Below are 24,235 nucleotides of genomic sequence, written 5' to 3'. Positions count from 1 at the left end.
GAAGTCCTCTACAGCTCCTGTACCCTGCAGTTGAACTTCATCCATCACCATTGACCCTGATCTTCATCTACAAAAGAGTGGACTGGACTTTGTCCCCTTCTTTTGCAGGTCCTCCTCACCTGGAATCCGTCCCTTGAGCTCGTCCTGCCTGGTCCTGTTTCTGCATTTGTCCAGCCACGACATCCCCATGTTAGCCTATGGGAAGACCTGGTAGCTTACCTCTCTGCACCAGGTCACTGGGGATCTTCTAGGTACTTACCTTTTGGGGTTTCACTCTTCCCCAGCCCTTGTCTAACTGATTCATACACCCTGGTGGGGGGTCACCCTTTTGATTTCCATTTTTTTAGTATATGGTTTAGCCCCCCCATAGGGCCCTTGCTAATTTATGCTTTTCCTGAGTACTTACCAGTGTATACTTTGTGTCTTCATATCTCCAGGGGGAGGTACACCAATGGTAGTCTAGTGTGGTGTGCCTATAATATAGTACTTTTTTTTTCACAACACTGTGTGATAAGCTACTGTGTGACTGCTGTGGTATTGCAAGTGCTTCACATGCCTCCTAGATAAGTTTTGACTGCTCACACAGCTACCCTAGAGAGCCCTTGCTGTCTAGACAATGTAACACTATCTAATCAGGGTTGCCTGGACCCAGTATAAGGCGTAAACACCACTGGCATTCCCCACACACTGAGCCAGCTTCCTATAGCGGGTGTCTGGTTTGGTACATACACTGAGAGAAAATGATGTTGTCGGCCTCAGGAAGGAACAGTGGGTTTCTAGCTGATGGGTCTCCTGCAGCACGAGAATGGCAGGCTGTAAGCATTCGGCAGTGTGAGGGTGTGGTGTAACAGCCTGAGCAGCCGACTTTGGAACTGGGGGAGCCAGGTTCCAGTCTTGGCTTCGGCTCAACATTCTGTGATTCTTGGCAAATCATTTAATCTCCCTGTGCTTACAATTCAGCACCTTGAGACCCTCACAGGAGATTTGGGGCCAGATGTATCATTCTTCACAATAGCGATTACCTAATTGCGATTTTTAGCAAATCGCAAGTAAGTAATCGCTATTGGAATGTATGATACTCCAGGAGTTTCATACTGCGATTCGCAAGGGCTCACAAATGGACCTACCTCATTAATATTCATAAGGTAGGTCGCAATTTGCGAGCCATTGCGAATGGCTACAATCATAGGGATGGTGGCCTGCTGGGCTCAGCAGACCACTATGTCTGTGATTGGTTTTCAATAAAGCAATCTTTTTCTTTTTTTAAATGCCGCCCGTTTTCCTAAAAGGAAAACGGGATGCGTTTAAAAATGAAAGATTAAGAGTTTTCTTTTCATTTTTTAAGAGCAGGCCGTGGTCCTTTGGACCACGGCCTGCTCTTAAAAAACGTTTTCGCATGCATTCACAAAGGGGAAAGGTTACCTTGGGGACCCCTTCCCCTTTGCAAATGGGTCACCACCAATTTGAAATTGGTGGTAACTGCGATTGTTTTGCGACCACATTCACAGTCACAAAACAATCATACATACCTCTGCGATTCGGTATTAGGAAGGGACGCCCTTGACACGCACCTTCCTAATACCGAATCGGTATGTAGTCGCAAATCCAATTTGCGAAAATGTTTGATACATCTGGCCCCTGCTGTGCTTTACAAATGCTGGATTTATTATTTGGCATAGTGCAGGATGGCAGTGCATTTTATGCGGTCCAGCAGGCCATTCACATGCCAAGATATCAGTTTAAATGAAGGCATTGCAGGTGTGATAGCAGGTAGTCAGCAAACTCTGCACCAGCAGGGGGCACTGTTGGCAATGGTAGCAAGAGTGGCCTGTGTGTGTGTGGTGTGGTGCAAGAGCTAAGATAAAGAAACAATACCACATAACCCCCACCCCATACTTCCACCCTCGAAGTATCTGCCCCCGAACTTGACCCCAACTTGGTGAAGAAAAGAACAAAAAGGAACAGGCAGGGTAAGCAATCTGTGTGGGCCCCCTTCACAAAGGTTAAGATGCCAGATATAAAGAAAAGACAAAGAGTCTCATGTAGTGAATAGCGGACTATGGGCCTCATTCTCACCCTGGCGGTAATTACCGCCAGGGCGGAGGTCGGCGGTAGCACCGCCAACAGGCTGGCGGTGCTCCGCCGGGCATTCTGACCGCCGCGGCCAGAAGCGGAAAGCCGGCGGGCTACCGACGACTTTCCGCTGCCCGTCTGAATCCTCCATGGCGGCGGAGCGCGCTCAGCCGCCATGGGGATTCAGACACCCCCTACCGCCATCCTGTTCATGGCGGCTCTCCCGCCATGAACAGGATGGCGGTAGGGGGTGCCGCGGGGCCCCTGGGGGCCCCTGCCGTGCCCATGCCAATGGCATGGGCACGGCAGGGGCCCCCGTAAGAGGGCCCCAAAAAGTATTTCAGTGTCTGCCCAGCAGACACTGAAATACGCGACGGGTGCAACTGCACCCGTCGCACCTTCCCACTCCGCCGGCTCAATTCTGAGCCGGCATCCTAGTGGGAAGGTTGATTTGCCCTGGGCTGGCGGGCGGCCTTTTGGCGGCCGCCCGCAAGCCCAGGGCAAATGTCAGAATCACCGCCGCGGTCTTTCGACCGCGGTGCGGTGTTCCGACGGCAGTACCTTGGCGGACGGCCTCCGCCGTCCGCCAAGGTCAGAATGACCGCCTATGTCTTTGGGCATAACCACATCCCCGACCCCATCAGCCTCATTCGGGTGGTTAGGGAGGCTTGATTGTAGGAGTCTCTCCCCTCAGGTCATGGCTGTTTAGAGCACAAAAGTGCTGGACCTCGCCCACAGTCACAAGGCCACAGGGGGATTTATGCCTGAGCCCAAGCAGCCAGGGCACCCGCCATCCTGGGCACGAGGCTTGTAGAAGCAAGACTGCCTCATCCTCTGTGGTTTTGGTTAACAGCCAGTGGCACCCTGGCGCTGCCAGCCCCTAGTTCCTGCATCATCAGGCTGTGCACGGAAGTCCCTCCTATCTTCAACCCACTTCCAGGTCTGTTCAGGGATTTCCAAGAAGTAGGATTTAGAGTTAAAAAGTACTTTTAATTTCGTAGGGAAGAGGAGCATGTACTGGACATTGAGCACTCTGAGGTTTTGCTTGAAAGAGTGACAAAGTTGTTGAACTATCATGGTATAATCGAGGAATAGTTTTATGTGTGTATTTTGCAATGTCCACCGTCTCAGACCCCTCTGGAAAACACAGTTTGTAGATTATAGCAGAGGGAGTGGTTTTCAGCATCTTCAGCCCTTGCTGAACATGGTGAGTACGTGCAGGAGTTGCTCACCTCACTGCGGCCCCCCTCAGGGATCCCCCTTACTAAAACAGAAGTTTGTGGCCCAGGTAGCTGGAATCCCCCTCTGTCACACCAGCCACGAGTCCCAGGGCCGCTGTGGGGTGAGGGGGAACGTGTATGTGGCCGGGTCACTTGTGGGGATTAAGGTGGCAAATTGCTGGTAGAAGGGCAGGCCCAATACAGCAGAATATCTCTTCAGGTCTAGGAGACGCCCTGTTATATTATCTGGGAGAAGGTGGTTGGGTAGGCAAGTTTTGCCCCTTTCTGGTGTAAGCCCCAGTCCCCAAGATTCACAGGGCCACTGTGGGGTGATACGGAACATCTATGAGGCTGAGTCACTCATGGGGAGGAAGGTGGCAACTTGCAGGTGGGCAGGGCAGCCCAAGTACAGAGGAACATCTCTTCGGGCATGGGGAAGGGAGACCCCTGTTGTTGTAGTATCTGGGGAAAGGTGGTTGGGTAGGTGACATTTGCCCTTCCTGGTGTAGTCTCCGGCCCCCAAGATTCATGGGACACTGTAATAGGACTCAGCAGCAACACGGTCCCTCGTTGGTAGGCCCAGTTCCCCGGGGAGCTACACTGCCGGCCTCGGTGGAAAGGGAAGAGAAAAGGGCAGGTCTTCACCTGCCGGCCCCTGCTGCAGGCATGCCCCGAAGAAGAGGAGAATATATGGAGAAGGCAGGAGGGCTGGCGTAGCAAGCAGGTCCTCCCCACAGATAAGTCAGCCATTGCTACGCCAGCCCTCCCCGCAGAGAAGTCAGCCACAGCTCAGCATCGGGCCGCCTCCCTGGCCAATGGAGCCACATCAGCCATGGCTGGGCCGGTCTGTTTCTCGCAAGCCCCACAAGGAGAGGAAATCCTCGCATGGGGCAGGAGGGCTGGCACAGCAAGCAGAACCTCCCCGCTGAGAAGTTAGTCGCAGGTGGACCCCGGTGTCAGGCCGCAACCCTGGCCTATGAGGCCAGGTTGCAAGATCGAGGAGCTAGGCCACACCGCAAGAGCCCCCCAGCAGCCAGGTTTCACACTGTGACTGCTATTGTGGCATCCATGGCCACGCCCCTCATGAATGAGTTTTTATAAGCGTCCCTTAGTAAGCCAAGGCAAGGAAATACCACATAGGAAACACAGATATCATGGACATGGGACAGCAACTGTAACTTAGGCATGCATATGTGGTGATCATCTTGGCTTAAGTGTGATATTTGGACAGAATGTGGGTGCTGAATGTGTGGGGTATGAACTTCTCTATCTGCAAAAACTGACTTAGGGGTGTCTAGGTGCGTTACATTTCCCTGGGGACGAAACATCTCCCCACTCCATTGACAATAAGAAGACTGAATTACCAAAGGCACACAGTTCAGTATAAACATTTTACTCTAGTTTCACGTAGCACATCACTCTCCTACTTCTCTGAACAACTAATATTTCCCATCCCAGCTCGGTTACAACTTTCCATCAACCACAACCGATTGATTGTACACACACTACTGCTCAGCTTCCTCAGGTTTTGGTTTCTTGATCGGCTTGCATGTCTCATCTAGCAAACAACTAAGTGACAGAAGAAATGCTTAAATTCATCTCAGCCACTGGATATTTTCGAGCTAGATTGCAGTGGGTAATTTTTCATCCACTTTACCATTCTAGATACATGCGAAATCAGTCTAGTTCCTGATATAAAGTGCTGCAGTAGATGAACAGCTCTTCTGTTATACTGCATGTATTACAAGCAGCAGTAACCACAGCTGTACATTTCAGGATAGCTGACCACCAGTACAACACCAATACACCACTTTATACAAATGATGACAGCTCAGTTGCCTCTGCATATCAACATCGGTTTCAACAGATCCTGTACATCTCATTTAGTGTTTCATTTCTATTGTGCTATTTTTGTCTTTCATGAAGCAAATTCAGGATACCAGGAAATAAAATCGCCCAAATATCAAGAGATGGAATCCAAACAAGATCATTCTCTGCCATCATGGGGTCAAGAAGATGTGTTCAGTGAACTTGGAATCCCCTTAGGTATGTATGGTTCATTTTCCTCCATAGCCCCAACATCTGCTCTTTACATCTCCCGTCTCCTTTTTATATTGTTCAAATTTAAAATACCTATGCTCTAAAAGTAAGTTTTGCAGGACTGTGCAGCTCCCAGATTCTTAAAGCGGACAAGTATGGTGATTTTCCCTTCATTGCTCCATTATGAATCAACTTTTACCATCTCATCAAGAAAATGGTCAAAAGGACAAATGCTAATCTAACAGACCGTCTGTCCACCCGATGCTCCAGCATCCCAGAACAGCAGCCCCAGAGGGCCAACTGGGGTGTGTGGTATTTGTTGATGCACGTTTTTTTCTTTAGGCAATTTCCCTGGGTCTCTCCCTCGCCTCCAAGTGCATATATTTAGACTTGAAATCATATTGGCTGCTCTGCCTGTAATTTTATTCTCAGTTATGACAAATGTAAAGTCAGAAGAATTCTGCCTGGCACTTATCCCAGCTATTGAATTCCAGTTTGTTTGACATTGAAGACAGATACTACCCAGGGCATGCATCTGTTTTTCCTTTCAACACAAAAGAAAGGTATTCTGTGGTTTTAAGTATCAAATGTTATGGCTCTGAGTAAAATGGAAACTGATACACCCTTGGGGAAGTGCTTGTAAATTTGTTTAATCGAATGTGGGATTAATTTTTGAGAACCGGACACTTTGTTCTGAGGTTTTCCTATTTTTTGTATGGGACTGAACAATGCTTTGTCCATGAAACATAACCCCAGCCTTCCTGGCATCCATATTTATGCTACCACAAATGAATGTAGTGATATGTCTGTGGGATCTAGCATACGTGGTCGAAGGGAGCACTGAGGTGGGGTATGCAGGAGTCTCCCATAGGTCACCTAATACTCCTGTACTCCTATGCATAACATGCATAACCGTATTGCTCTTTAGAACTTTACCTGCATGTATGAGCATGTATGAGCAGGCCTGCATGGGGTCTTCTGCTTTCAGTGGGTGTGCTTGGAAATTACAGAATATATCATGTTTCAGCTACCCAGTGGTTTAATCGGTGAATTAACTAGTCATGATAGGTGTCATTTTCTTTTTCCTCTGTTTCCTGGTAGACAGGTTTTTGTAGAGTGCTGTGAGCCATGCCTTTAAGTAATAAAGCCCATATTTATACTTTTTTTGGTCCGCATGTGTGTCATTTTTTTACACACACGTGGCGCAAACTTACAAAAAATAATTGTGTTTTGTAAATTTGCGCCGCTTTTGCATGAAAAAATTACGCAAATGCGGCGCAAAAAAAGTATGAATATGGGCGTAAGTGTTTTTACCTGTCTGGAGACAGTGGAGAGCCGTGAGTGGTTGCAGTATCAGGAAGAGGTCCTGTTTTATGTTTGTATGTGTGTGTTTAATCACCTAATACACCATCTGTTTCTACCTTTGTCCCAAGACACTTCTGGCATCCAAGATTGTAGCTTCATGCCAAGAACTCAGGATGCATGTGGAAAATTGGGTTAAGCATTATTGAGGATCACGTAGAATCTGTATACAGAGTCTTGCATATCTATTGAATTTGCAGTAGATGAAAACACCTCTGTGTGGTTTTTGACAACTTGGTGTTAGCAAGCTATTGTTCCCATGGCAAAGGTGAACAACAGATGTTGTAGAAGTCCCTCTACAAATGTCATATGTGCTGATATGCCTGGAGGATGGTCGCTTTGGGTGTCACATGTTGCTTTGCCCATGGACGGTTTTGTTACACCGTTGTTGTGTCTGCTGAGTCTCAGGAAGAACCAAGTGGGCTGGTATTGTAGTGCACTCTACTGTTTCATCTCAGCTAATGCCGACATTCTATGCAGTGCATTTTTATTAGCTTGTTGTGGGGCATTATGAGGCATACCAGGTTGTTGATAATGTCCTTTATTAGTCTAAATCTCAGTAGACGTTTTTGGAAGGTGCAGTCATGGATTCTTAACCTTTATATCAATATTTTTTTCAGATAGGCTCTCCTTTTTCGCATCTGGTCTCATTTCAGTGTGTATGTAAGTAGGAGGTGCATGGTGATGAGATAGAGCATTTCTTGCAGGTTCCCACAATCTGGAAAGTATGTGGCATTTTAATTCATGGATACATATGTGCTCAAATACTTTTTAGATCGAGTCTACAAGACAGCACAAATTGTCTAGATGCAAAAGACCTATTGTGGATTTACCAAGAATTTACAGGGGATTACAGACTGCCTCATAATTTTGTCACTCTACTTTGCTTGCTTCTTATTCTATGGCCTACATTGTCTCAGCTTGTCCATCTTTGTTTGCGAAGCAAAGCCTCTTTACAATCTCTCTGATTGGCAGTATTCTATCCACTCCCTGCTCCTTGTTCATTCTTAGAGAGCTACTTATTTCTTTTTGCTTAAAGACTCGATGAGCCGTGGCAACCGTTGATCTCTGAAAGTGGTGGAGGTTAATACTTACCACAGGTTCATTGTTTTCAAAATTGCCTTGGGTGCCCTCGCGCACAACTGTACCCATACACTCACACTTACTGTTTCTCAGTCACAAACACACCTGCAACCATTCACAGTTTCGCAGTTACTGGCCCTCACTCACAACTACTGGTGTACAGGGACTCTGATTTGAACCCCTGGGGTACAGGTGTTTGACTTTAATAGTGCTGCAGGTGCAGTTGCAGCATGGCCTTTGTGCCCTGGTGCAATTGCACCTGCTGATTCATTGATAGAGGCACCCCTGGCTCACTACCATTCACTCTCACAGTCTCTCAATTATTCAGCCATTCTAACTCACACTGCCTTACTCTTTTGTTTCACTTATTCATACTAATTTTCACTCATTCACTGATTCTCACTCTTCCATTGTCATTGACACTTTTAAACACATTAAACTAACAGTCATCAGTATAATTCTGTCTCAATCTCTCACAAACACATTTTTCCTAACACATGAACAGAGAGACAGCACTGATTTCCTTTTTACTTACCTTTCAACTTTTTATGACACCTTAGAGGCTCCATGGCACCAGCTTAGCAGAAATCTGGTGCTGGACACTGGAACCTTCAAGCCATTTTTCCTAATGAGGAGCCATTCACAGCAGCAGAGTCAGGATTCAGAGGAAGACCCACCAAAGGCCCTCTCCCAGCTTCTTGATTGAACTGGAAGCACAGTCCTATCAGAAGCTGAGAGGGGGGTCCTGCCCCTGCTGTCTGTGTGGCTCCTGATTGGCCTCAGGCATGCAGTGATGCACACACTTACAGCCACATTTGTGACAAAATACTGTTCTGACAAAGTCATGCACAGTATGTCTGCTAAATACAAAGTAGTATGCCTGTGTTAGGGGATCATAGTTTAACTACTCCCCTCACATGCACAATCCAGACGTCTCTCTACAGAGTTCTGCGTTTTATGGTTTATATCTTTTTGTTTGCTGCAAGGTGCTACAGGTGCAGCATACACTCACATATACCCATGAGCCGGTGAGGTGCATGACAGGGTCGGGTCGGTAGTGAGAGCAGGGGAGGGGCACAAGGAACAAGGGTTGGACTCTCCAACTAGGCAGGGGGTTAGAGTCCCTGGAATGGGATAAAAAAAACAGGCAAGAGGGGGTGTCTCCTCCAGTCAGGTGGTACATCCTTGTCATAGGGGTCAGTTGAGTGGACAGTGTAGAATGTCTAAACCAGGCAGTGTTAGGCTCCTGCTGCGTAAGCCTCAGCACCCTCAGGTAGGTATGCAGGATAGTTCTTGGAAATCTCATGAGAGAAATCGGAGGCAATGGATCCATATTTTATCAAACTGTGGCAGTTTGTTCTCCATTGATGCAGTACGTTTTACCATGCTAATAATATCCCAAAGGTGATACAGCCAATCCATGTGAGTAGGTGGAGAACCAGTACCCCACTTAGAAGTGATGGTTTGCTTGGCATCACAGAGTGTCATTGTAACAGCTTTGCCTTTGGAAGAGTAGAGTGGTAGGAAGGGTAGGTTAGCACATTTGGAAGACTCAGTAGGAGATTGCTTGGAAAGACCGGGGCCTCAGTGCCAAAAATCTCTTCGAGGTCTCTGAGGATCTCGTACAAGTATTGCTTAAGTTTAGGACAGTGCCTGAGGAGGTCTATCAGGGCACCCATGTGGCCACAGCCACGCCAGTATGTATCTCCACTATAGGGCCTTCATTTTGCAATCCTTGAGGGGGCGTAGTACCAATAGGGCATTACTGTGGGCAGCGCCTCCATGCCTGCTGTGCCCTGTGTCGAATCTCAGACCACTCTTTGGGACTAAAGGAGCATTCGAATTCCTCCTCCCATCTTCCCTGTGTTTCCACCAGATGGTTTATCAACTGGTGGATATCCGAAAGCAGGCCTTTGTCCCCAGTCTTCATATTGAGCCACTTTACAAATGTGGTGAGGGGTCTGCTAGCTGTGGCATGGATGGGAGGATGAGTGATCCATTGTTGGACAGCTGCATAGTGCCAGATCTCCTCTGCAGAAAGCCCATATGAAGCTACAACCAGATCTTGGATCCTGCAGATAGGATTGGGGAGTGGTTGCGAGCCGCCACCATGATCACCAACTTCTTCCTGTAGTGGTGGACACATGTGAGGATGTCCTGCTTGGAGTCAGAGGCAGCAGGCTGTCTGTCGGCACTCTGGATGCAGTCTACAACTATATCTGTCCCCTCCAGGTCTGGGAGGATATGGCGAAAGAGTTGGGTAATGTATCCTTCCAGGTTCCCTGAATCAGCCAAGAGGAGGATTCCTCAGATCCTGATATAAGAGCAGCATGAGCGGTTCTCCAAATCCTTGAGATGCATGCTTAACTCATTGTTTTGACCCTTTAGCTCCAGAACCTCACAACAGTAGGTCTCCAGTTCCCTCTTCAGTAACCTCTGTGCTGGTTTCCATGGTGGCCTGCCTGTATCCTATCTCCGCCATATCCTGTTTGACGTCCTTAATGCCTGACATGACCTTCTTGTGCGGGGCCACTATATCGTTCTTATTTTGCCAAACAAGAGTCTCATGAATGTGTGGGTGATAGGGTTATCAACATTGTCCGGTTCTGGGGTGTGTGTCTCCAGTGGATGGAGCTTTTCGGTGAGTGGGTCAGGTTTTTAGAAGCAGCCTTCATAAGTCTGTCCTCCAGAACTGCATCCTTCCGGGACCTCTGTGATGCCTTGGCTAATAGGGAGTCCTGCCATGCGGGGGCACCAAGATGGCGGCATTACCAGGCTTAGTCACTCCAAAGGGCCCCACTCATGAAGGCTAATCGCCCCTGCTCTAGGACTACGTAGCCGTCAGTCTTGGGGGTCGAGCTCGGAGCAGTCTACGGTACAATAGGTGGCCAGGAGCGACAGCGCCAGTCACCGTGTCACAGCCGCGATTGAGCGAGATTTGAGCAGTTGTTCTGGTTCTGCTTACAGGGGCCAAGACCACCCAGTGGTTGCTGTCCCTCCGGCTCTCTCTGAGGGAGAGGGGTGAGATTGCAGTGTGTCGTTGTTGCGTGGGCGCCCGCTTCATTCCGCTGGCATACACATCTATTCTGATGCATGCCAGCACATATCCCATTGCCCAGGCAGACAGCTCTTGCGATGATGCGACTGGCATTTGCGTCAACACACTGTTTTTTAACGATGCTGCACCCAGGAAATAGTCCGACGCTGTAGAGCATTACCAAAAGGCATTGACAAAACCAATCATTCCCAAAGGCAAGACTTATTGGTTTTGCCAATACTTGTTTTAAAAGTGATTCAGTTGTCATGGTCGTGTCAAAAATGAACATATGCGAGCGGCTTCATGGGCCTTGCCTGTACTTATGTCAAAATCTCTGGACAGCCAATGTTTTCCAACACGCACCCAATAATTAATGTTTTTTTAATACGTGTAATTGTTTTAACAGGTGTGGAATTTGTGGTGCCCAGGACCGGATTTTACTGCAAGCTATGCGGACTGTTCTACACAAGCGAAGAGACGGCAAAGACAACTCACTGCCGAAGTACAGTGCATTACAAGAATCTTCAGGTAAGACGCCTGCTCTCTGTCATGGCCGCCATTTGGTATGCACCAATCACTCATTTGTCAGCCTACGTGGTACGTTCGTGTTACTGTTACATTTTGAAGGCAGAGTACTTATGATTTGGAAGCACTAACTCGTCTTTTCACATTGTACTTTCTTTATGCGTTTCAAAAAGACAATTATACAGAAAAACGAACTCTTCCGGGATATCCAGACAAAGGCCCAATTTATAAGCAACATTTTTAACTAAGAAATAGTAAGGTAGTGGTCATTTTTGGCTCTGCGAACATGCTCTTAACCGTACATTGCGACTCTGTTTGATGACTGATATTGTCATGGGCAAAATGTTTAGCAATGTTTTTTAATGCAAAGGAAATGCAAACCTCGAGCAATTAAAACAAGCTAAACCAAACAGCGACTGTACTAATTTATTTTCCTCTATCTCTCGCTATTCCATCTGCCTACTCACCTAATGAAAAAAATAACACGAATTTTGTGTGTGTCAGAGTAGAAGAAATATTTCTGTCATCGAGGCACTCGGTTGAAAAGAACGGCGAGTGGCCTGTCTAGCAGATGAACCTCAGGCGAAGGCACAGGGTTGGTTTGCTTTGACACGCACGGCAAGAGGCAGAGGAATACGGCCAGGGTTGGGGCACTCGAGTGGTACTTCATTCCGTTGCGTCTGTGACCACCCCGACGATCCCCTGTGGCCCATGCTGACGCTGTAGCAGGACACGTATGCAATTATTCACTGTGGGTGTAGGGAGACAGCTAACGTGGACAGGGCATCCATGTAAAGGGTTGTAGCCTGACATCTACTTGGCCAGGGATTATGGGCCTAAGCAAGATGCCTGTTGTTGCATAAGTCATGCAGAAAACCTTCAGCTTCCCTTCATTCTTTCAACAGACGCTCGCACAGCTGGCTGGAATGGAATGCCTCCTCCATAGAGTGGAACACAACTCCCAGTGTACAGCAGGTTTCCTTAGGGATACAAATAATAAAAGGCTGCAGAGACTGAGTGCACCAAAATGCAATTATGGCCTCTGTCATGTAGATTTGTAGGCCCCTGAAATGTGAAATAAAATGTCCCTTTTGTGAGGGCTGATATAGTGGGGGTTGTGGTGGGGGCATCACATCGCCGGCCATCTGAAGATAATCGGACACAGTGTTTGTCAAAGTCAAACCAGGTTATGAAAATATGATGTGTGTTTGTGAAATACCCTTTTTCAGATACTCTTAAAAATCATAGACTATCTAAAGGGCGCCTCTCTAATGACACTGCTTAGTTAAATTAAGGTAAGAGCTTGTGATTATGCATGTGTATGAGATTTGGGGTTACCTCGCGCACAAATGCCTTTTTTTCTGAAAGATCCAGTCACTATTTTACTGGATGCTGAGTTTTTGGTATTCTGTGTTCCTGTGCCCTCAAGTGATCCCGTGACGAGCTGTTCTCTGTTATCAGCGCGACCTCTAAACAAGAATGTCTAATCTCTTGACAAACTGCCCAGTCTTATATCGGGCAAAATAATTTACAGTTCAGAAGCAGGACCTTGGCAGTACTGTGAATTCTTATCAGGCTCCCATGGGCTGCAGTGGTCCAACGCTTGTGCACTATGGCAAGATAGCAGATGGTCACTTGAGGAGTGAGTCACTCTGGCGCAGATCCATGTTGTCTCAGAAGAGGAAACTATTCCTATTAACGTAAGTGGAAGGTCATATAATCCAGGTGTACATAGAGAAGAACGGGACAGGATCACATGGCCATGGAGCTATAATGACGCCATCTATTAAATGATGCCGCAATAGGACTCAAAACCCAAGAAGCCATCATCAACAAAGATACATTCTGGAGGGCCTATTGTAGGGAATTGTTGCCTATGCAGACAGACTAAAAATACAAGTTATTTTATTTTCACTGTATGCCCCCTTTTTACCGATTCCCTATTGCAGACAATAGACACGACTGCCCAGTAAAGAGATGTTTTTGAGTGAAGTCACCCTGGCTGTGCTTGCTTCTAACACTAGGCGGGATGAACTCACAGAGAGGATACATTGCCTTTGATTTAACTAGGTCAGTTTCCTAGAAGCTCAATCACTGAAGGGCCCGGCTAACTTCAGTTTTCTTTTAAATTCAGAAGGGATTCCAGAAGAACTCAGGGACGGTCACAAGTTCCCATGAGTCCTCTAAGAATTATTGTGATTTCCTATTGCCCATGCAAATACATTTTTGCCTCTGTAATTGTGCATAGTATAGACTTAGGCAGACGTAAAGTTTAATGCATTTACTGGAACTGCATGTCTAAACCTTTTTTTGGCCACTGAAAAAATAGATCGTTTTGTCCATGGAGAAACACCTTTTACAGTACTCCCAAAAATGTTGTAAGTGTTGACACCACTACCCACCGGACACAGATTTTCTCTTGCTTTTAAAATAAGTATATATCTGATTGAGTCAAAGGTGAAACTGGACCTTTAAAAGTTTGTGAATATCCATAAACACCCAACTGTGTTGGTGTGCACAAACGTCTTGTTGAGTTGTTAGCCTGAAATATGAAAAGTTGCAATCCAATGTCATTGTGGAGTCTAGTTGTGGGAATACACAGAATAAGATAAGGTACAATTAAGACCCTATTGGAAGCATATAATATTGCATGCTCATCCCAGGTCTTTCTCACAACTTACATCAAGATAATTCAGCATCATCAGTATGATACATGCGAGTAGGACCCATATACCACCCTTAGTTTCCAAATATCTCATACTACGCAAAAACATGCCACAACTAATTTTTGAAACTAATGCCCACCCAACAAAGAATTAAATAAATTATAAGACATGCTACTGACCAAAAACAAAAATAGACAATCCACATGACCAGGATACTCTGCACCTCTACCTTTCTCAAACAGCTAAACAGTGAATAGAACAGCTCACAATCACACCCCCAAACTGCAAACATCCAACTAACACCCTCACAACCACACTTGTTGGCCAGATGAGTATGAATGGATGGTAGAGAAAATTATACTAATAATTCAGTACCATGGAACACCACACCTGTCACACACCAATCAACATAAACAGATATCTTTCATTTTTCACATGCAAGAAGTTTATTTTAGCAATCTCACTCATATTATTTAAGGTCCTCTTTTGCTTTGGCTACAGTTGGTTTTAACTCTCAAACTCATCGCATTTGCATCAGATTTCTGTCCACCCTGACATACCCAGTAAAGGGGATCTTGTGAGTAAGTCTATGGTCTCCTTCAACCCTTGTATCTGGGTTATCTTTCTATCACCACCACCATAAAATTCTCAAACCCCCAACACGCCTATGTGCACAACATATCTTGGAATATACAAACTTCCATACATGTGGTGGGATTCGGTGCCCCTTGCATTCTATGCAGAACCCATTTTAGCATTTCTAAAACCCCCACCCCGCAGTGAGATCCAGTGCGCAGGGTACAGTACATTCAGAGCACACAAAAGTCTTACATGGAAGACTTGCAAATAGTAGTTCACTAAGGCACACCTTTCTGTGAGTTTGATCACAGTGATCCAGATATCAGCGATTTGTATAGTGCAGTGCTGGTGAGCCCTCTCTCCTTTGGGCTTATCCTCAGTGAACACTGTGCTATAAGTCCACATACAGTATAGTCCCCAGTATGCACTGCTCTATGTTGTCGTTTTTCTACATTCAAATTACGAAATTGTGTGATGAATACACAACCAGGAATTTCAGCCTACAAGAAATTACTTAAACTCGAATCCATTTTGCAAGCTGTTGCAACATATACAGTGTGCACTAGGGATTATATTGTTCGAGGATATGTAGCACATACACACTAGAACATGGACACATGCAGCCTCATAATTACCTTTTTTATGTTAGCAAAACATTTTCTAAAAAATGATAGCCAGCATCCAAAGCTGTCCTGTATGAATATTATGTCTGCTACTCAATTGAAATGAAAAGTTAGTCTGTGAAAATGTGACCCAGTATAACTCTAATGTTCTAATATTCCACACCTTTCTTATAGTCTCCAAAGCTTTAACAAAAAACAGCCAGCAAGATGATACATGTGAGTAGACTAGAAAAGCCCAGCACTATGTGTACATGAGAGGTAGGTTTTTAATGCAGAATGCCCTTTTTTCCAGTAGTTTCTTTCAATACACTAAACGTGTGAAGGTTGCAGAGAACTAGAAACAATGTAGCAATGATCCTAACTCTGATCTTGTCCTTCAATTGAGGCAATCCACATTTGTATCATGTGGATGGCTCTTCCCAGATTGTACTACACAGTCAATCCAGTATCTAGATAGGCACTCCCATATCAGCGGTGGCTAAAAACACAGCATTCTATATCGCATAAACCACAGATAGATGCTCACCTGGACAGTTAATCCCACTGGCTGCCAAGGAAACCATTAAATAGAAACTCCATACAACATCAACGTGAAACAATGCCGATTGTACGAGATGGTGCATAGCAAGAGAATCCGGTCACTCCACTTATGATGTGACACACAGGCACCACAGCCCATGCCAAGAATACAACTCTCTTTCATGAGCGCCACATGAAAAACTGCCTTTCTGCAATGCCCACAAGAAGGACCAATAATACGGCACAGGCATTCTTTTTAACCAACACCTGCTCTCAGACCACGAGTGATCAACACTTAAACATACTGACTATTACTTTAGTTGGACTTTCCCTGTCCCAGTGATGCTTACATACCAAACAGTGTCAAGTTGACCAATAAGTGGTCAGTTCCACAAAATCTGTCACAAGCATTAAACAGATAGGGTTGGATGGCCCTGAAAGAGTAACCTAAGGTATAAGTGCAGAGAAAACTGTCAGAAAGCAACAACTTTCTCCGTCTTCTCCTATTAGAAAATGTTTTTAATGTGTGGTCAATCAGAGCTGATGTCAGATTTCCAAGCCTGTGAGAAATAAAATCACCAGTAGCTTTTCCTTGACCTATTGCACTGAAGTTATCTAAATCAGAAGGAGAGCAGGGGTGGGCAGTTAACTCCACTCCGCAAGTGGAATTAGCAGAGTTTGCCTACTACACGCAAGCATGTGGATTTCGCCAAAAACCCTGCCACGTGGCGGAGCTCGCAGCGGCGCCCACCCCTACTTAAAAGTTCACTTTTTTCACAAAAAGCTCTCACACATCAGAACCAAGACTCGACTGCTGGCCTCCCTGAGCCTCTTAGACGCTTCTGTATGTTTCTGTTTTCGTATCCTCCTGTTCCCTCCTAGGATTCCCTTTCATGATGCGATGCCGGCGTGCTGTTGTTTCGTTACCCCTTCGGATCCAAAGATCGCTTTCTGCTTCTCCACCCTGGGGGCGGATGGTGGCGAGGGTAGCAGTGCTGTTGCTCCTACTGGGGGTGGCTGCGGGAGGGGGTCATGGAGCCCATGCACTGGGACTGCGTAAGTCAGTATGAGCGAAGAACTGCACTGGGCCCCACAGGCAGTAGTGGGTGGTGCGACAGCCCTTCTACATGAGCCTGGCCTGACGGGTGAGTGGGACTGGGCGAGGAGGGTGCAAATGGAACTGTGACTCGCTATGGAACATTCATTTTCCCGACAGCTCATTTGCAACTCTTACTTTAGACTCAGACTGTCCAAATCACTAACATGTTTTTAAAAGAGGCTCATTTCCATTGCATGCATGAACATTTAAAGGAAAGTAAGGAACTCCTGTATGATTCATGGACTTTTACATATAGACTAAGAAACAGGAATATACCGTAGTTCAGGTTGGTTACCTGAAATTTGGGAGCCTAGGCTCTGTGGCCTATCGTGCCCTGTATTTCTTTGATTCCTCAAACGAACACGGGACCAGAGCAATCACGTTTTATCAAATTTAGTAATGTTGAAAATTGCATTCTTCTTGCATTCCTGAAGTACGTTGGCTTACCTTGTCAAGTACTTATTCTGTAAATAAGAAGCGTATGTTTCAATAGTTGAATACTGTGAAGAGTAACGTGAGATATACGAATGCTTTTGCGGTTTGCTCACACTGTGCCTTGTTTAACTAATATACATATAGGAATATAACCCTGCTTATTCATGCCTTCCCTTGCGACAAGGTAAAATAGCATCCTCTTGCAAGTGTGTTTTGTTTTGCTGTTGCTTTTCCACCTGATTATGCAGCTTCAGTCTGGATTAGGGATTACATATTTAATTATCACCAGGAATGATGAAGGATTACAGCAAAGTGTGTTCAGAAGCGTTAATTATCCAGTGTGTCTTTCTGTATACAATTCTAGTTTCTCCATGTGATAGTAGGAGTGGGCCAATGCCACAGATTCTCACAGAGTTTTTATATAACTGTATAATTCTGCCAAGTTCAACTCAGCGAGTTCCTCCACTCCTATAAGAGAGTTTGTGCAACTGCAAATCTCAGCTGCAAAAGCTGTCACCCTCACACTTCATGTATGCTTTTTGGTTAAAATCAAGCTGCAGTTCATCCCTCGACTGCACTTCTAGGACAAGACCAAGGATTCTTTTGTCACCACTGTTTTATCAGCCGGTCACAAATATTCACTGCCAACCAGCCTGTCTGTATACAGTCAGCCATTCTTTAAACATGTGGGAGAAAATGATATTCTTCACTCTAAGAAGCACTTTTACAAAAACTGTTTTACTTCTACCTGTGGTTCTTGAAGCTGCCTGTCCGAATGTGGCTTTCTCATATTACAAGCACATCTTTATCATGTGGTTATATATCGTTGTACTGCTCAGTTTACCCTTTGGCTGCTGATGAAGATGGCCACTGTTTTCCTGCAGCCTCCTTTCTTGCAATAATATTTCTTTCTACTCTTCTTTTGTCCTTTGTCTTGTCTTCTTGACCTTTCTTCTTTATTGTTAAATATCTTTTCTCGATTTTCTCTTCTTTTACACATGTAAATACTTCAACCTTGTTAGCATTGTTGAGACGGTAGCCTGGAACATTTACAGACTGACTACGAAGTCAGTGCATGGTGTATTTATAGAGAATACACCGAAAAAGATACATTTCAAGTATATAATGAAACACCCCATGAGGAGCACATGATGTTGCATGCTCAACCCAGGTCTGTCTTTCAACCGATACCCAAAAAACTGCAGGCTGTACTCCTCAGCATCACCAGTATGACACACACAAGGAGGACACCACATTGCCACAGCATCGGAAGAAGATTTATTGAAACATACTTGTATGTGTAAGTCTTTTACGAGCATAGGCACTGGAAGCAGGTGGGGCCCCTCAAAATATTAAGCTGGAGTTCAGAAGATGAATGTGCAATATATATGTCTTTTAATTTTGTTTTATTTTAACACATTAGCTTTTTGTTTAAAGACTGGTCAACAGTCGCGACTCGTGGGTGTTACATGGGGTGGGGTAGTACGAGAGGGGAGCAGGTGGGGTGGCGGGTGGTTGAAATATTAATAGAAGTTAAAAAAAAAAAAAAAAAAACTTAACTGCACGCTGTGCTCTGCCGCCGCTCCTCTGTCTCCTCAGCAGGCACAGGCCCCCAGCCTGGTCTGTGGCCAATCGTAACGCTGCTCAGAGCAGCGTTAGGATTGGCTGGGAGCACCCAGCCATGGCACTCCCAGGCAGACTGGGAGCTTGTGCCATTTCTCCCCAGCCTGGTAGCACAGTGCCCGGCTGGAGAGAGCCTACTGCGCATGTGTGTTTGGCCGGCCTGAGAAGAGTGCACTCCCTTTGTCCCTGTAATAGCCTGTGCCCGCCCCTTTAACAATGAAAGAATAATAAACTTAGTTTACAATCCTTTCATTGTTAAAGGATTTGCAGAGGTTGCTGCTGGTGGTGGTGGTTGGGGGGGTGACGCTCTCCGCAATAGCCGAGGAGCAGCCACTGCAGGTCAAAGGTCAGGCTATGTCTTCTGACAAATTGATGCTTATTCTTTTAAAGTAGAGATGGGTGTTGACTTTACTTTTGCTGACTGGAAAGTTAGATGGTTTTTTAAAGTTACTTACCTCACAATCTCCCTAGGGTGCAGGGAGTGTGAATGGAAAGGCTGTAGGATATCTCTTTATAAGAGCAGTTAGGAAAGCATAAAAAAAGCATATTTGTTTTGTAATTCGAAAGTGTGATGGAAATAAAGATTTTAATAGGCTCAAAACAAATCAAGAAAAATGATAAATATTTGCTGACACCCGATTTCTACACGTTATAATTCGTGTGTTATACAGTTTTATCTGTCACAGTGCATGTCATTGCCAATTTTGTTGCCATTGTAATGGAAAATGGGCTTTCTGTAAATGGCAGTGCACTACTAGGCCTCGTTTTGTTTTATATTTGTGACACTGTGCTAACAAATGCACCATAGGCTACATATCACACCCTTACCACTCTTCTACTGAATTGGTGTGGCTTATTTGCTATATTTGGCCTTTATATGGCCCTTACATTTTCACAGTCACTATGACTTCAGTGATGTAAAATTGATGGCAAAACCTCTAAAGATTTGTTCCAGCAACATTGTTTACGAATGCAAGCCCACATTTTGAAATACAGAAACAGAAAAATTAATCAGTGAGTTTCAGTTCCGTTGATTTCTGTGTAATTCAAAAAAGGTACTGAGGTAATTCAAAATATGGGAAGACATTGACTGCTTTTTACATGGTTTGTGGGATTGTGGGAGTTCTGCTTTACATATCTGATAAGCAGAGATATGGCCAGGTGTCAACAAGGGAACATCATATATTAATTATTATTTCTCATTCATACAGAACAAATCAATTATTTACATGGGGTCAAAATGATGATGTGGCCCATGTTTTTCTTGTACTTTAAAAGCGCAATAATGCTTTGAAACCTTTAATCATGGCTGAATAGTTGAGCATGTCTTAAGATAATATACCTCATACTATGTCTTATTTCGAGGGTATGGTGTCAGGTGCGTTTGGGTGACTTATGTAGCTTATCAAAGTAAAACATACCTGTTACCAATTCTTTCCATCTACCAGACACTTGCCCACCTGCGGGTCTCCGCAGGGAAACACACTATATGGCAGGAGGAGCAAGGAAATAGTGGCAAGAAAGAGAAGCAGTGATGATTGGGGAACCCTAATAAAAAAAATCAAACCGAGACACAACTTGGAACCCCTCCCACTTCCTCGCTTGTGATTAACAAAAAAAACACAAAAAGCCAAAAACAACTTCATATCTAAGTGAAGAGCTGCCTCTAAAATACTATTACTGGCCCCCATTCACTCAGCCATCGGCTCAGCAGCTGATGCAATAGAAGAGAAAGTAGGGAAAGAGGCAGCAATGGGAGGAAACACAAAAACGCAGTTGAGTGAGGAGAATACCGGGTGAAGCCCCTTGTCGTTTTATAAAACAAGTGCTTGTGATTTTGTCGTGGGAAACTCAGGTGTTTAAAACGGCCATCAGAGTGGTTCATATCATAATAAGTCTTATAAATGCTGCTATTCTGATATTTATGGTTTTGGAAATTTCCAGAGAAGCACACAATACAGCTGCTTACCAATTACCAAATAGACTAATAAATACTGTATGAATTATGGATTTGTCTTAAGCCCACTGTTTGCCTATACTGTATTTTCCCCAGTGTATTTAATTTGGAAGTTTTCTTTTGCAGACATTGCTTTAAATTGGTACTTCACCTCCTTGAAGAAACTATAGGTCAATTTAGAGCCAATGAAAATCATAAAGACTGTTTCTAAGTTGCATAAAAAACTGTGGAGTAATATATTCGAGTTATATGGTGTATCTTTTTCCTTTCCTCAGCAACAGGTCATCTGTTCGTGTTGCTGAAGGGGCGGGCGGAACTGTCCTATTCCATATCACAGAGCTATCCGTTAGGAAGAGGAGACATTGTGTGAACTCTGGATAATCCACATGGGATTACCCTCCTCCTATCCCGCAAAACGTACACAAGGCTGATTGATTCACCGAACCATACCTCAAATGTTTTGTGGTTTAGGGTTATGGCCAAAATGCTGAAGTATGGAAGGAGTCATCAAACATTCTGCCCTGGGTCGGGGTGGGAAGCATACATCTATTCCCCCACTCTTGAAAGTAGAGTCCCTTGTGGGTTCCATCTGTTCTGCTATTGGAGTGAATATTTGCCGTACCCAGAAGCAGTGTTGACGGATGAGGGAGCTAACCAACATGCATTTACCAATGCCAGACTAAAGATTCCATTGCAGTTAATGAATAAAAGCTCTGATGGATGCCAAACATTTGTCACACAAGATAAATGAAACTGAATACCAGTCCGTGTGATACTTTATTTTATACCATACGGGTCGATGGTATTAGCTCACCATTATCTGACATCAGGTTGGTATTCGCTAAAGGCCAGTACTGTGTTCTGAGGATAAAGTCCCTTCTCCCCCGGGCTAGAAACCACCAGACAGGGGAAAATCAAGAGAGAGTGTTCTACTGTCGCATTCTTTCATCTTGAACGATACTTTAACATACATTTTTGTTTCTTGTTTGTTTCAGAAATATCTGTCCCAGCTCGCAGAAGAAACACTTAAGCTTAGTGAACACGACAGCAGTGTGACACAGGAGGATGCTGGGATTGTTCCGCAGTTCGAGAAAAAAAAGCTTTGATGACAATGAACATTGGTAGGGAGGAAGAACCAGTGAACAGCCAGAAACAAAGCGAAGACGTGCTGGCCCCCCATATGATGCAACTGATGTCAGCCTTCACCACCTCATCAGGAGGGAAATAATTCGGGATCTAGTATAGCGCAATGAAGTAGCACTATTTCTTCTGCTCTCTAAGTGCTTCAAAGGCCACATTATAAACTGAATATGAGATTCACAAATTTGAAGGACTGCAGGAAACATTCAGTGAGCACAGGATTCCTCTCTTTTTTGTCATCAAACAGAATCGTTCTTAAATTATATGTTTTTTAAATTCTCAGGGACTTTCAAATTTATCATTTAGATACAGTGTCTGTTGTAAACCTCTTTGATGTATCACATAAAACCATTGTGTATTGAGAAAATGCAGCCAGGCTGGGCCTTCCCTGTTGCAAAAATCAGCCACTAAGCGAACCAGCCAGTTTCTATCAAAGGCAAGGAAGATATCCTTATAACATGGACTTATAACATCCTATAACATGGACTTGGGTCCTCCGGTATCAGTGCCTTACTCTGAAGTGCCTCAACACAACCAGCAGAGTGCAATACATCAACAGCTCTCACAGTTTTTTCAAGAGAAAGGTTCATAAAAGTAAACATCAACATTTTTAAAGGCTGACCATCTTTCATCTTCAGTTGGGTTTATCATTGATGCCAGCAGACCAAGAGTAAATGGGCCAACACTAGCTTTAGTGGCTCTTCAAGTGAGCTCTCAGCTCCCACCAAATAAGAAGCAGAAGGAGTCTTAATTACCTCTTAAAGCCATCTTCGATCTTCTGTGGCCTGTGTTTTTATTTATAGAAGTGTGAAGAAATTGACTTTCAAATCTTGAAATCCACGTTGTATGTTTAGATGGAATTTAAGCACGCTTGGAAAGTCCACCTTGTCTTTACATTGTACCTCTGATAACAAACATGAAGTGTTCCTCCATTGTGATGCTCCAGTCTTGGAACATCAGCAGACCTCACTTAGTCCACTGTGTTCTTGGTTACCAAATTAGAGTTGCCTTTAGTTGAAAAAGAAAAGGGATCTTCACATGATATTTTATATTGTTTATTTTCTGGAAAAGATTATAGACAGTATTATGCTAATGGAAATTGATTTCATCTCTTGGACTACAATTAGTACGGAAGAGTGATGAACATACTCATGTAAGAGAACCTATCGGGTGTTTATGGCACACTTATCTATCATTTGTAATACAGGTATTTGGTCAAGCAAAATGCAAACTGAAAGTTGCCATTTTAATTCTCTACACATGCCACAAAACAGTCAATTCTGATTCTTACACATCTTGCTATTCACCAGTAGGTGAGGTACTTGGCGTGAAGATCCATACGAAAATGATAGAATGAGAACCACCTGTACATCAGAGTCGTTGCCAACGTCTACATTAGACTGTAGGAGAAGATTATCTGTAGCAGTTAGCACACAGGCAAACTTTGCTTTCACAGCATGTTTTGGATCTTTACAGAATCTGAAATTGTTGTGGTATGCGCAGAAGACATCCAGGAAGTGTTATTGCACCTGCACTGCTCGAAGCACCGAAATCTGCATTGTCATTACACGTAAGTGATAAAATAAACCCCATGATATTTGTACCACAGATTTTTTCATATGCTGCTGTTTGACAGGACAATCTATGTAGTGCTGTAAAATGTACTCTGGTAAAAATGTATTCTGAATTATTACACTGAAAAACACGTAAATCAAAACGTCATTCTCAAGACTTGGTAGGTTCGCGGCAGGCTTGAACACTCGCTAACTGACAAGCCGGTGATATTCAGGGATTTTGTATTCTCTTTATACAATTATTAAGGCTGTGATTTGTGGAATTATACTTGAACTGGACCAGATATTCTATTTATTAATCTTATTAAACCAAGCTAATTTGAGTTTTAGCTTTTAAGTACATGAATTGTTAGAACATGTTAAATTATATGTCACCACTGTGATACCAGGTTCTGTAACTCATTGCAAAATATTTAACATTTTTGTTTCATAAAATATTGATTTTAATAAAGAGGATTTGAAAGTGCACTGTTCCCTTTCTTTTGATTGCTGAAGCTGTTGTCTGTGGCTCTGTCAAGCCTCTATGTCGTGGGGTGTAACATCGTAGGGTTTTCTCTTTAGCTCTCTAGTTCTTGTATTTATTTTGTTTAACGTCATCCATCTTTTATATTTGTCTTTTCTCTGTTATACCTTGAAGTTCCTGGAAACACACCATATTATAATGGTAGCAAGTTCTGCAT

The 24,235-nt window shown here is 44.4% G+C and overlaps 1 protein-coding gene across 5 annotated transcripts in view; it reads left to right on the top strand.

Annotated features, from left to right (window-relative positions):
• RBM20 (RNA binding motif protein 20) overlaps positions 1-24,023 on the top strand; it is a 341,194-nt gene extending 317,171 nt beyond the window's left edge. For all 5 annotated transcript variants that reach the window (XM_069239404.1, XM_069239405.1, XM_069239403.1 and 2 more), the window contains 3 exons: positions 5,220-5,339; positions 11,222-11,343; positions 21,837-24,023. In XM_069239404.1, the coding sequence (XP_069095505.1) occupies positions 5,220-5,339; positions 11,222-11,343; positions 21,837-21,947 (353 nt within the window). In that variant the 3' untranslated portion in view covers positions 21,948-24,023. The remainder of the gene's footprint in view (positions 1-5,219; positions 5,340-11,221; positions 11,344-21,836) is intronic.
• The last annotated feature ends 212 nt before the right edge of the window (positions 24,024-24,235 follow it).

Source organism: Pleurodeles waltl, chromosome 6 (assembly GCF_031143425.1).
Source record: "Pleurodeles waltl isolate 20211129_DDA chromosome 6, aPleWal1.hap1.20221129, whole genome shotgun sequence".
Taxonomy (NCBI): Eukaryota; Metazoa; Chordata; class Amphibia; order Caudata; family Salamandridae; genus Pleurodeles; species Pleurodeles waltl.
Note: the sequence above shows the minus strand (reverse complement) of the source record. Positions and strands in the feature narration are given on the sequence as shown.